The 14,870-nt window shown below is 40.2% G+C and overlaps 1 protein-coding gene across 7 annotated transcripts in view; it reads left to right on the top strand.

The window, feature by feature from the left end:
• Positions 1-14,870, top strand: part of LOC105498909 (contactin associated protein like 3) — a 242,009-nt gene that overhangs the window by 201,810 nt on the left and 25,329 nt on the right. For all 7 annotated transcript variants that reach the window (XM_071077491.1, XM_071077492.1, XM_071077490.1 and 4 more), the window contains 4 exons: positions 4,360-4,487; positions 9,956-10,126; positions 11,171-11,389; positions 14,001-14,240. In XM_071077491.1, coding sequence (XP_070933592.1) covers positions 4,360-4,487; positions 9,956-10,126; positions 11,171-11,389; positions 14,001-14,240 — 758 coding nt within the window. The remainder of the gene's footprint in view (positions 1-4,359; positions 4,488-9,955; positions 10,127-11,170; positions 11,390-14,000; positions 14,241-14,870) is intronic.

Genomic DNA, 14,870 nt, shown 5'->3' with positions numbered 1-14,870 from the left:
ATATTGTAGATAACATGATTGCCTACATAGAAAATCTAAAATAATAGAAAGAAATATCAGGAAAAATAAGAGTTCAGTAAGTTTGCTGCATTTATGGTCAGTCAGTATTGAGGAATTAGTTGAATTTCTATAAAATCATAAAATAATTACCATTACACACCTAGAAAAATTTTATTTGCAGTATTAACAAAAATGTAAAGTTCTGTGGAATAACTGCAGTACTTTTATGGAAAAAATTACAAAACTTATTCAAGAGAATTAAGGACAGCCAAATGAATGGATTGACTCACTACTGTCGTGAATAGTATGACTCAGTATCTTAAAGCAGTAGTTCTCAATCAGGGGTGATTTTGACCCTCAGGGGACATTTGGCATTGTCTGAAGACATTTTTTGTCATCACACAGAGAGGAAGGTTGTTTATATTGGTATCTATTAATTAGAAGTCAGGGTGCTGCTAAACATCCTACAGTGCACAGGCCAGCCCGCCATAACAAAAAATAATTAGCCCAAAATATCAGTAATGCTGCTGTTGAGATACCCTCTTTTAAAGTTGACATTCTCCTCAGATTAGTCTGTAATTTTAACAAAATTCCAAAAAAATGCCAAGTGTTTTACTTGTGTGGATTGCAACAACCTGGTTTTAAAATTCATGTGGAAATTAAGGATGAAAGGGTAAGCAAGATAATTTTTAAGATGAAATATAAGGTGAAGAAACTAGTTATGTTATCTGTCAAGACATACTGTATTGCTATAGTAATTAATGCAGGTTGAATTGGCCAGAAGATAGGCAATTAAACAGAAATTGAGAATCTGGAAATTTTTTCAGTGGGTTAGGTGTGGATCATAATGATTTTATTATTGTTGATCTACTCCCCCAAAATAATCATTAACAGTTGGGCACGGTGGCTCACACCTGTAATCCCAGCACTTTGGGAGACCAAGGCAGGTGGATCACGAGGTCAGGAGTTCGAGACCAGCCTGACCAACATGGTGAAACCCTGTCTCTACTAAAAATACAAAAATTAGCTGAGCGTAGTGGCGTATGCCTGTAATCCCAGCTACTCAGGAGGCTGAGGCAGGAGAATCACTTGAACCTGGCGGGGTGGAGGTTGCAGTGAGCCGAGATCACACCACTGCACTCCAGCCTGGGCAACAGAGTGAGACTCTGTCTCAAAAAACAAAAAAAAAAGTTAAAAGTTGACTCAACATTTCTCCCTTTTAGCTTTCTTTGCAACCTCCTAAATTTATGGCTCTACTTTACCTTAAATAAAGTTCCCTGGCAAATAATAAGTAGTAGCTTTTAGAAGTTTCCACATTTCCTAGGAAAGTACAATTTCTAGAACCATAGGTATTTTTAATAAATAAAATTTTTAATAAAATATAAAATAAAAGCAAAAAGTCTTTGAAAGTTCTCTTACTGAATTTTTAATACTGCTGCAAGAGATGATGGTACTATGATGCAGTATTCCCAAGTGTAGACTATAGTATCAGCTTTAGAAAATAATAGGGAGAAAAGAAGAAAAATGAGATATCCCTATTAATTAGGAAGTTGTGAGGAAGTCTGATCACTATGACAAATCCTGAGTATTCTATTTTGATCTCCAAAGGTTGGGAATCTGCCTGTAACAATAAGAAACTGGTGAAAAACACTGGCCATCTTTATGCTCAGACTGAAAACACCAAACTTTCCAAAACAACTGAAAAAACAAGACTTTATTATAGTATCTGCCCTAATTAAACTGAAGTGCACTGTGAATTTCACTTACACATTCTCAGTATTTTGCACAGTCAGTATTAAAAATGGAATGAAAGTTGCAGCTCATGTAAAGTAGATCTTTTAAAATTCAAGCATTCTCCATAAATAACTAATAAAATCGCATTTTCTCTACTAGACTATCTTGCTAAAATGATGATCACAGAAGTTGAAATGGTAATTTTTAATGGCTACCACATTAATAAAAAATTTCCTAGACCTACCTCATTCAGCAGGAGACATATTTCTAGCTCGTCTACCATCAATCAGTCCACTCTAAAGCTGAATGATGATGCTTTTAGAGAATCCATATTCTGTGCTTTGCATAAAAAGGAATAACAGAATCTTAACTAGGTAAGGCAATGGGGTTTTAGTCCAAATTTTAGAAATAAGCTTTCTTTACCATTAAGTGGATTTTTTCAGGGAATAATCTTAAATAATATAGCCATTTTATTTTAGTTTTATCTTTTCCAATTTGAAACTTGGATACCTAAAGTATTTTATAAAAGAAGTTGATTAATGGGCACAAAAGTCCAGTTAAATAAAAGAAGTTCTAGTATTTGATAGAACTAGGGAAATTATAGTTAACCGTAATTTATTGGATATTTCAAAATAGCTAGAGGAGGATTGTAATGTTCCCACCACAAACGATAAATGCTCAAAGTGATGGGCATCCCAGTGACCCTGATTTGATCATTATGCATTGTATTCTGGTATCGAAATAGCGCATGTGCCCTCAATATATGTACAACTCTGGCATGCCAATTTAATTTTTTTAATTCAGAAAGCCTTATTTTGAAAATACAAAAGTGTTGCAATGATGAAATACTAGTTATTGTGATCTTTTGCCACAAATGCATAGAAAAGAAGGTTTGGGAAGTAGGCAATTTAAAAAATACAGTATTTACTAGATTCTGTAGTTTCTATATCATAATGAGTAACTGGACTAAGAGTGTTTTGTCTGTAAATCAGAATATACATGCAGTTGAGACATATATGTAGTAAAATATAACCAGAAGTATATAAATATAAGCATTTTATTATATATGCATATATGCAATATTTATTATTGGCCAAGTATTTATTACATATACATTTATATACATACATACAATAAAATACTTTTGCAAAAGAGTAGACCAATGTCTTTATTTTGGCCAGAGACAAATTTAGTGGCATAGCTAAGACCAGGACCCCAGGTTCTCCTGGGGGATCCTGCAGGTCTCTTTGTATTGGACCCAGACATGGGCATTTATTTTCCCAGTCACATAATTAATACTCATGGTATTCAGTAGGCTGTGTGCTTTCAGAAGGCAGAGACTATATCTTTTACTCTGTGTCCTCAATTCCCAGGAAGATGCCTGTTTAACAAAAAGTAAAAGCACTAAGTGTTTGGGGTTTTTTGTTATTTGTTTTTTTGTATTTTTTGAGACAGGGTCTCACTTTGTCACCCAGGCTGGAATGCAGTGGTGCAAACATGGCTGACTACAGCCTCTACCTCCCAGGCTCAAGAGATCCTCCCACCTCAGCCTCCCATGTACCTGGGACTACAGGTGTGCACCATCATACCCAGCTAATTTTTGTATTTTTTTGTAGAGATGGGGCTCACTATGTTGCCCAGGCTGGTTTCGAACTCCAGAGCTCAAGCAGTCTGCCCACCTCAGTCTCCCAAAGTATTGGGATTACAGGCGTGAGCCACTGCGCCCAGCCTGTGTTTGTTGCCTGAACTACTGGGAGCAGCGTTTCACAGACCACTTTCACACTCATTAGTCCATGTATTACTTATAAGGGTATTGTATGTATTTGGTTTTGAATCTGTGGGATTCATTTTCCATTTACAAAGTTAACAAGGGAAGAAATACCCAGCAATCATAAAAGGACTTTAAAAAAGTGATAAATTAATATTCTGCAAAATGAATATCTAAATCCAGTGTTACTATTTTTATTTGTAATGAATAATCATTTAGATACTATTCTAAGACAATTTTAGAAGGGAAGTTATATGCTTAATGATCTTGCAAATATTAATATAATATTATCCCATGCTTAGAAAATGACCACCCTTCTTGATTTGTCCCCTTTCTTCTCTGTAATCATTTAGATCAGGAATTGGCAAACGGGTCAGGAAGTGATAACCTCTTGCTTTGGGTGAAAGCCAGACCACTAGTCTATTTTTGCATGGCAGTGAGCTAAGAATATTTTCTTTACATTTTTAAAAGGTTGAAAAATAAAAAGAAGAATATTTTATGGCATATAAAACTTGTATGAAATTCAAATTTCATGTCCATAAATTTTTACTGCAGCCCAGCCATGCCTATCTCTGTCTGTGGCTGCTTTCACACTTTGGTGGCAGAGTTGGGTAGTTGCTGTGAGAAGCTGCATGGCCTGCTGAGCTAAGATAGCTTACTGTATGTTCCTTTATACAAAATGTTTGCCCGTCCCTGATTTAGACTCATGGTAGTCTCTGTGCTCTCAAAATATTGAAAATATTAAGTATTCTGTTAAGCTCTATGATGTTGGTTTCAAATTGCGATAAGAGATCAGAGTTAATTTTGCCTGTATGTTAATGAGAATAATTTTAAGAGTTTCGGTGATTGTTTTTTAGGGCCAGTGACACAATAGTCCTTTCCCAAAAGGAGCACCTGCCAGTCACTCAGATTGTGATGATGGACGCAGGCCATCCGCATTCCGAAGCAACTTATACACTGGGGCCGCTGCTCTGCCACGGAGATAGTAAGTAGCGGCAAGAAAAAGCTTTCTTTTCATGATAACATTTTTTTTGGTTATAAAGGGGTAGACAGATGCCCTTATTCTGACCAGAGAGAAAATAGTGGCAGTAGCAGGATCGGGGTGAATATCAGGAAAGCACACATACCATAAAGGCACAGTCAGTGCTGAAGATCTGTGTTTCCTTACTGAAGCATTAGTTTATAGAGACTCAATCATCTTTGTTTTAACTTACTACTTGGTTGGCTGGATTTATTATCAATTTATTGTATTTCTTCTAGAACAATCATGAGATGAAGTATTTTCTGAATGCTAAGGGATATTTATTCATTGCCCTTATACTCTGCAGACCAACTGTAGTGGTAGGAAATTATTGGATCACATGCTCTGTTTTCTGACCTCTGTACATACTGTTTTACATCACATGGCACTGAGTGTGTATTAACCTCTTTCCTGCAGCATTTTCATTCATGGGTGGCTTCCATGGATGGCCACGTCCTCCCTCCCCCACCTCAGTGGCGCTATGAGCTCAGGGTTCTTTCACACCTGTAGGATCTACCTACTGCCTAGCACATGAACCACAACTAAGCTAGGAAAAAATCTTCTTTCCTTGAGAAAAATCGTAATAGTGTTTCCTATCTACTAGCATCATACATTGCCATGGAGAAGTCTGAGACTGAATGTATTTTTATTTCCTGCTCTACCTCAATGTGTGGAGGCTACTGCTGAGAGAGGTAGTTCAACAAGGAGCCTGAGCATCTCTGTACGTTCCTGCCAAGTGTGCCAGACGATGTGGCATCTCCATCCCCTAATACCAAGCAGTTTCTGTAGCCAGTCGTGTAGGCAGCTAAGTAGTTCATAGAGAACACAGCATCACTATCAATGTGTACTCACTCCCCAGAGAGGTGGGGCACTGGCTTGTCTGCTGCTTGATCAGGGAGTCCCGGACCCTTATCCGGGGGTTCCTCGTCTGAGATGCAGACCTACCCACTGTGTGTGTAGCATCCACCTGGGCCAACGGATCATGTCGTCCTGTGAAATTTGGAGATGAGGGGAACCAGTGCAAATATTCTGATGCTCATGCTGCATACTGTGCTGTGAGCAATAAAATTCTTTAACTCTGACCCAGAAATTTTGTGTTTTCTATCAGCATCCATTAATCTGTGGCAAGCTAGTAGGGTGAAATTTCAGACTCTTCACAGCTCTTGACAGATATGTTATCCTTCATGTCAAAAACTTATCTGGAATATGCCTTAGTGTTAATTATTCTGTTAATTTTTTCCAAAATGAAATATGCTTATTTTGACCAAAACATTCTGTTCTCTTTTAAGAAAAAAAGGTTTTTATTATGCTTTGAATACTTTGTTTCATTTCTTGGATTCTCTGCATCTGGGACTGTTGCCTTGTTTTCTTTGCCTGCCCCCCCGTCCCCATACATTTTTTCTGTTTCTTCCAATGGCTTTTATCTCTTTGTCCTTCTCCTATGCATTCAATGTGATTATCCTAAGCTTTTTCCCAATGTCAGTAATTTGTTATCAGCTGTGTTCTCTATTTCTAGATATTTCCAATATCTGTTACCTCTGTGATTTTGTTTGGGTCTTTGATTTTTTTCCTTAAAAATCATCTTTTATTTTTAAATTATCTCATATTTTAGCTCTTATTTTACTGAATTGGTTTTTATATTATTACCATACTGTGAAACTTGTATGAAATTTTTCTTTCCTTGTGTTCTCTCTTAATTTCCTTCTTCCCTCCCATTCAGATGGCTCCTTCCTTCCTCCCTCCCTCCCTCCTTCTTTCCCTCCCTCCCTCCCTCCCTGTTTCCATCCCTTCCTCCTTTCCATTCAGTCTGGCTTTTTCCCTCCCTCCCTCCTTCCCTCCCTCCCTCCCTCCTTCCCTCTCTCCCTCCCTCCCTCCCTCCCTCCTTCCCTCCCTTCCTTCCTTCCTTCCCCACTCCCTCCCTCTCTTTTCTCTTTCTTTCTTTTTCTTTCTTTTCTTTCTTCCTTTCCTTTCTTCTTTCTTTCTCTTCCTTTCTTTCTTTCTTAGTATGTTTACACTGTTTCTGTGCTTTTTTAAACATTGTTTATACTTGTAGTGTAAGTCTACACTACAGGTCCGTCTAGCAGGTCTGTCCAGACATTTAATTCATTTATATGTAATAGAGTTGAATTCTTCTCGATATTCATCTCTTCACAATCAGACACATACTTCTTGTCCTTTCTGAACTGTAATAGCAGGACTAGAGTTGGTCATCCTATCAATATTTTTTCCCATAATGTAAGAGCTCAAGTTGGTGAGGGAGGGATCTGTTGAGTTGTATCTGATTTACTGGCCATTGTTTGTGCTGTTTTATCTTCAAGAATTATTAAATGTCCTGTGCCAGGCATCACACTGCAGCATGGAGGGCATATCCATAGGCTTCAGATGCCTCCCACAGTTCAGTAATAACCCCTGGAAATTTGTAGCTTTTTCCCCTGCGTATTGATACTCTTGACATCAAACACTGGCTTGTTGGTACTCTGTACTTCTAAAAAACATTTTCTAGATTATTTTCTCTCTGGAAATTTACCTCAGCCCTTCATTTCTCTCCAACTGTGGCTGTATTTGTGAGACTCTTCAGGATATGTCATTCACCCTCAGTATATATCCTCCTTTCAGCAAGACTTCTGAAAGTATGGAGAAGAGCAAGTGTGATATTTGAAATATTCCCTTCTCACTTTGGGAGGCTGAGGTGGGAGGATTGCTTGAGCCTAGGAGTTCAAGACAAGCCTGGACAAGATGGTGAGACCCCCTCTCTTACAAAAAAACCCTAAAAATTAGCTGGGCATGGTGGCCTGTAGTCCCAGCAACTAGGAAGGCTTAGGTGAGATGATCTCTTGAGCTCAGGAATGTGAGGTGGCAGTGAGCTGTGATCATGCCACTGCACTCCAGCCTGGGTGACAAAGTGAGACCTCATCTCTAAAATAAATAAACTAATTAATTAATGAAGAAAGAAAGAAAAAGAAAATATTCCCTTCTGTAAAACTTGTAGCTTCCTCTTCCTTTCTCTTTTCCTTTCCTTATCTTCATCTCTGTTATTCTTTAATGTAACATTTATTGATTCTTTTCTCTTCTTTTGGGGCAGCTGGGACTAGGGGATCTGCAGGGATGGGGTCAAGGAAATGACCACTGGGTTAGAAGCTTGGTTCCACACTGGGGAATGAGCAAAGATGTAAATACAGTGAGGAGAGTAGGAGCTGACCTTCTCACTGAGGAAAGAGTTATACATGTGGGAAGGAGGAAGACTGTAATGAACCTGTAGTGCTGGGTTAAAAACGGAGGTATCCACATGAACTCATGGATTTTAATATACATAATAGATAACTATAGAATACACATAGAAGAGAGAGTGTGTGTGTGAGAGAGAGATATACAAACACATTTCCTAGTTGACTGCTATAGAATACACATAGAAGAGAGTGTGTGCGTGTGTGTATGTGTGTGATACAAGTACACATATTTCCTAGCTAACTATTGAGAGGGCTAGAAGCAATGACACCCTAGTAAATATCTAGCCTGCAGATCTGCGCTTCTAAACACCATTTTCTATCATTCTCTGCTAAAAAAGAAACTACAACTCCTTGAAGAAATGGCTGATTCCAGAAATGTGGCAGAGAAAATTTAAGATGAGTCCGGATCATTTTGTTATGACAAAAGGGAAAAAAAGCTCAAAAAGACATGGATGTCAGCCTAAAGGAGCTGCCACATTTCAGACAACTTAAGCATCAAAATAAGTTATAGATTATAAGCCATTGAATAGAATAGGAATCCAAGAGTGATGTGAATAAACAAATGGGTAAATACACAAATAAATTAGTGAAAGATCAAGAGAAAAGCTATTTCTTGTTTGTTTTGTTTTTGTTTTTGTTTTGTTTTTGTTTTGAGATGGAGCCTCGCTCTGTTACTCAGGCTGGAGTGCAGTGATACGATCTGGGCTCACTGCAAGCTCTGCCTCCCGGGTTCATGCCATTCTCCTGTCTCAGCCTCCCGAGTAGCTGGGACTACAGGTGCCCGCCACCACGCCCAGCTAATTTTTTGTATTTTTAGTAGAGATGGGATTTCACTGTGTTAGCCAGGATGGTCTCGATCTCCTGACCTCGTGATCCACCCGCCTCGGCCTCCCAAGGTGCTGGGATTACAGGTGTGAGCCACCGTACCTGGCCGAGAAAAGCTATTTCTAACAGAGGCATGTCACCCAATTAATGTGGAAGGAATGACAGAGCTTAGAAAATCACCACTGGCAGCCATCAGAATAAAAATTCAGTCAGGAACCATCAATATATTATAAAACCATTGGGTGAAAAAATTCTAAACTGGGTAAAGTTGTGTTTCTGTAACCTTAAAGTGTCAAAAATACATGAATTACAAAGAGAAAAATAATAACTTCATGTTGGAGAAACTCGACAAATGCCACTTTACAAGGCAGTTGAAACTAATAGGACAGGTGATGGGGCTGGTGAGCATTGCTGGCTGCTGCCGCGACACACGGAGGAGAACACAGCGGCCCTTCTGCAGTATTTTGGCAAAAAATGTACAACATGAATCCGATCATGAGTATGTCAGACAAATCCAAGTTGAGGAACATTCTGCAAATCAACTGAAAAATACCAAAAAGTCAAAAGAACACAAAAGATAAGAAAAGACTGGCACACTGTTCCAGAATGAAGGACACTAAAGAGGCCTGAGGAATCCATGTGATGTGCAATCCTGGGTTGGGTTTTGGACAGAAGGGAACAAATCAGCTTCTTCGTGTTCTTGGTTGTTCTTTCCATGAAAGGAATTAAGACAGTTGTGTGTGTGTGTCTGTGTGTGTGTGTGTCTGTGTGTGCGTGTGTGTGTCTCTGTGTGTGTCTGTGTGTGTGTGTGTCTGTGTGTGTGTGTGTGTGTGTGTGCAAGAAAGACAAAGCAAGAGTCTGTGTTCTGGTTTCTGGAGTCAACTACCTCCTTCAAATCTCCACTTGGATGCCTAATAGAGATCTCAATTTAACATGTCCCAAACTGAGCTGCTGCTCCAACCTGCTGCTTCAGAATTATTTCCCCTCCCAGTTAGACCGAAAACCCCGAAGTCACCTCAGACTCCACCCTTCCTCTCACATCTTATCCAGTTCTTCAGTAAGTTCTGTTGGCCATACCTTTGAGGTGGTTCTGAACTTGACCCTGTCCCCATTGTGTTGCTGCACGATCTCTTAACTGGCCTCACTGCTTTTGCCTGTCTTTTGCTTGGCCTTCTCTGAACACAGAATTCTAATCCTCAACATAATCACCATTTAGCTCTTGATGTCATCAGTGTATGACATGGATGCTCAGAACCCCCAGTGAAGGCTCATATAGATTATTAATGTATTTAGCAATCATAATCCTGTAAGTATCAAATGTAACTGTTATTTTTGTTTCATGACTTTTTTTCCTTTTGTCGTTTTCTCTATTGTAAACAGAGTCATTTTGGAATTCAGCTTCCTTCAACACTGAGACTTCATACCTTCATTTCCCTGCTTTCCACGGAGAACTCACTGCTGACGTGTGTTTCTTTTTTAAGACCACAGTTTCCTCCGGGGTGTTTATGGAGAACCTGGGAATCACAGACTTCATCAGGATTGAGCTGCGGGGTAAGCTGCCTGCTCTGGACAAGTCACAGGGTACCCATTATTTAGCAATAAAAGCTTCAACTCAACAAAATGTTAGTTATTTCATTCTTACTTTGTATTTCCTTATAAAACACTAAACTTCTATGATTTTAGGTGTTTTTTTTTTTTTTTTTTTGAAAGAGAGGGAGAGAGAGAGGGTTTTGCTGTGTCGCCCAGGCTGGAGCGCAGTGGTACTATCTTGACTCACTGCAACCTCAGCCTCCTAGGTTCAAGCAGTTCTCCTGCCTCTGTCTCCTGAGTAGCTGGGACTATAGGCGTGCACCACCACGCCCAGCTAATTTTTGTATTTTTGGTAGAGATGTGGTTTTGCCACGTCGACCAGGCTGGTCTTCCACTCCTGGTCTCAAGTGATCTGCCTGCCTCAGGTTCCCAAAGTGCTGGGCGTGAATTGCCACGCCCAGCCAGTTATCATTTTTAAGAGAAAATAAAACAATGAAGCATGAAGCACGTAATAATCCATTAAAATGTCATGCCTTCCCTAGAGTACAGGACAGCAGATCCAGAGCTTTAAACCAAACTCGTCACGTTGTTCACGGAATTCCAGAAATATTTGACCAGACATACTGTTTTTCGTGTACCCAAAGCTGAATTTATGACTGTCAGAATTCACATTCAGTGGTTATAGAATTAGATGAGACTTTGAGCCGTTTGTACATAAAATTACTGAAACCTCAAAAACAAATACTATTTGGTATTCTAGCTATGGGTGCATAGCTGTGGGTATTCCAGCTATGGGTACATAGCTCTACTATTTAGGACTTACCAAGGTGAATTGTGAACTCTGAGGATAAATATGTTAAAATCCGCTCTGTTTTATTTTTTCCTCCAGGATACAGATTTATTCTGCCCCCAGCCCCTTCCCCAACTCACAGTCACGTTTTTCTGCATCGCTGTCATTGTCTCCTTCCATCCTGAGCACGTCTTCATGTTTTCCTGTGTCTGCACAAGACTCAGTTTTCTTCCCTGTGAATTTGCTTGAGCAATATTCATATCTAATATTTCTAGCTCCCACAGAAGTGACCTTTTCCTTTGATGTGGGGAATGGACCTTGTGAGGTCACGGTGCAGTCACCCACTCCCTTTAATGACAATCGATGGCACCACGTGAGGGCAGAGAGAAATGTTAAAGGAGCGTCTCTTCAAGTCGATCAGCTTCCTCGGAAGATGCAGCCTGCCCCTGCTGATGGGCACGTTCGTTTACAGCTCAACAGCCAGCTCTTCATTGGTGAGTGCTGGTGGTTTATAACTGAATTTAGTGTGAGTCCAGAGAAGGTCCAAAAGAAAATAAGAACTATAACGTACTGAGAGCAACAATTGCCGACAACAACTACTACTGCTGTTGGTACTATTTGCTGATAACCTGGTAGGTTCCAGGAGCTTGCTGTGTGCTTCTGATTTGACATTTCTTGTTTTTGTTTTTGTTTTCAGACAGAGTCTCGCTGTGTCGCCCAGGCTGGAGTGCAGTGATGCGATCTCAGCTCACTGAAACCTCCGCCTCCCGGGTGCAAGCGATTCTCCTGCCTCAGCCTCCTGAGGTAGTTGGGACTACAGGCTCAGATGCCACCATGCCTGGCTAATTTTTGTATTTTTAGTAGAGACACAGTTTCACCATGTTGGCCCAGCTGGTCACGATCTCTTGACCTCGTGATCTACCCGCTCCGCCTCCCAAAGTGCTGGGATTACAGGTGTGAGCCACCGGGCCCTGCAGTGTCTCAATGTTTAGGTATCAGTGTTTAGGTATTGTCATCTGTTTACAGATGAGATAGCCAAGCCTCAAAGAGGTGGAGTAACCAGCTAATGAGAGGGATCCTAGGATAGCCGACCCCCAAACTTGAACCATTCATATTATAGAGGATTGGTATATGTGACAGCTATGTTTTATCAACACTATTAGTGTGATCATTAGACTTTTTTTTTTTTTTTTTTGAGACGGAGTCTTGCTCTGTGCCCCAGGCTGGAGTGCAGTGGTGCGATCTCGGCTCACTGCGAGCTCCGCCTCCCCGGGTTCACGCCATTCTCCTGCCTCAGCCTCCCGAGTAGCTGGGACTACAGGCGCCCGCCACCTCGCCCAGCTAATTTTCTTGTATTTTTAGTAGAGACGGGGTTTCACCGTGTTAGCAAGGATGGTCTCGATCTCCTGACCTCGTGATCCGCCCGTCTCGGCCTCCCAAAGTGCTGGGATTACAGGCTTGAGCCACCGCGCCCGGCCGATCATTAGACATTTTTATCTATTTCTTCAGTTTCACTTCTCAGTGTAGTTACAGAGCTTGTAATTGGGACAGAAGTCCTCCAGGGTCCACTCAAAACCAGATCACAGGATACCCGCTGAGCGGAAGCAGCACCACGCAGCTCCCTGGGGCCAGGCTTCCAGGAGCCCACTCCTGGTTTTCCTCACTGCTGTCCTAACTTCTGGGGCTCTCTCATCACAGGCTCCTTGTTTATAACCCGGTCGTGCTCCTCTGTTCTTGCACTCCATTTATTTAAAGGTGCTAGCTCTGGAAGGCTTTCCTTTAGTTTGCTTAATTACTGTTTTATCACTGTTGTTTATTGTTCCCCTTGGGAAAAATATATTTTGCTATATTGCTTTTGAAACTATTCTAACACAGATTAAAGCTCTCACTTGTTCATTTCTTATGCATTTTAAAGCAAATAAGGATGCAATCTAATTAAAACTGGACTAAATCACAAATTATCATACAACCTAATTTACAGGGGAGGGTAGATACAACTTCCAGGTACTAAATGCTACACAATGAACCCATGTATGGATGTGGATGTGGATGGGGGTGTTATACCATGACTTCCTAAAACCTAGCTTCAAGCATGGTTAGCTCTTCCATTAAGGTGCAATGAGGCTTTTTCAAAGGACATGAAACCGTCAAACTAGGAGGAATACACGGAGGGGTCGAACCAAGAACTTGATTTTCTCACTTGTAATCTTGGAGATTAATTAAGGAAAAACCTAGAAACACAATTAGCTTACAATTCACCTAGAATCAGCATTCACTGTGGTGATTGAATCACCGGCTTCAGAATCACCCACAAAGCTGATTGATAGTTCAGATTTGGGGCCCCCACCTTAGGCCCACTGAATCAGAATCTCTGAGAGGAGGCTCAAAACTCTGCATTTTCCAGAAAGTCTAGGTAATTTCTGTGCTCCTAACATTGAGAATTGTTGCCTTCATAATGGTGTTTGTCACTACACAAGTGTTGTAAACCTCTCCAAATGGTTTCTTCAGCATTCCAGTTTGACATGACAAAATATGCATGCATGCAGTATTCAATTACTGTTTAGCACTATATCCTCTTGAGAGGAGATCCTGGGGCATGGTGTCACCCCTTCCAACTTCCCCTCCTTTGCTTCTCCATTTCCCTTCACACTTTATTTTTAGAGTCCATCCAAGTAAGAAATGTATCCATATATATTTTTATTATTGTGAAAAACTTGAAAGTTCATACCTAACCATTATAATGCACATTCTTATTGATAAAGAAAGTAAAATAATGTTTGATGTGGTTTATATTATGTATTTTGTTCTTTGTAAAGGAACTAAAGTGAAATTCTTTCTTACCTGAAGTAAAAGAAATGTTTTCAGATGGACTATTTGCCAGACTCACCATGTTTGAAAGTTATGTGAATAAATGTTTTATTCAATGTCATTTAAAGCTTCGTGATATCTCATAACAGTTTTATTTTCAAAATCGTGCATGTTCACAAAATTTGTGGACACATTGTGATTATTGCCACTCTCCATAAGGCCTGAGTTTGACATGGACATAAAATCCTGAATAAAATACCAAGGAGCACGTTTCTATTTGCAGTGTTTCCATTGTAGGTGGAACGGCCGCCAGACAGAGAGGCTTTCTAGGATGCATCCGGTCTCTGCAGTTGAACGGGGTGGCCCTGGACCTGGAAGAAAGAGCCACAGTGACGCCAGGAGTGGAGCCTGGGTGTGCAGGACACTGCAGCACCTATGGACACTTGTGTCGCAATGGAGGGAGATGCAGAGAGAAACGCAGAGGGGTCGCCTGTGACTGTGCCTTCTCAGCATATGATGGGCCATTCTGCTCCAATGGTAAGTGTGACCAAGGAGCAGGTTATAGGGCAAGTACATGAAACTTACATAATATGAAGAACGCTTATGGCATTTGATACTATACAGAAAGGATAAGATTGAATTATTTGAAATGGAATAATTTCTGTACCAAATTCCTTTATGGAATTTAGAAGGGGTATGACTGTTTTTGAAAACTTAAGGCTATCAGTCCTCTCTGGATTTCTTTCTTAGAAGATCTCTGGATGACCCCTAGCATCTGTTCAATGCTAATCCTCTCAAAATAATTTGGTTTTCACAACTCTGTCCTTGTACTGTTCTAATTTTGACATCAGTAAAGCATCATTGTTATTTTCGTTTTTAATTTTTAGAGACAACTTCTTGCTATTCAAGCCTCTCTGTTGCCCCGGCTGGACTTGAACTCCTAGGCTTGAGCAATCCTCTTAGCCATTGTTCCTTCTGAGAATGACTTGAAGTGATTCAAAAGGCCTTTATAGAAATGTCTTTTTTAATAAAACAAGCGTATTAACTAGGAGGGGGAAATCATATTTAACTAAATATTGACATGTCATTGACAGGATCACTCAGACACCTTGCTCTGTGATGTCTGACTCTTCTTAGAGGAGTGTAGTGGCCATCACACAGCTGCTG

This window comes from Macaca nemestrina, chromosome 14 (assembly GCF_043159975.1).
Source record: "Macaca nemestrina isolate mMacNem1 chromosome 14, mMacNem.hap1, whole genome shotgun sequence".
NCBI classification, from domain to species: domain Eukaryota; kingdom Metazoa; phylum Chordata; class Mammalia; order Primates; family Cercopithecidae; genus Macaca; species Macaca nemestrina.
This window is presented reverse-complemented; position numbering and strand designations above follow the sequence as displayed.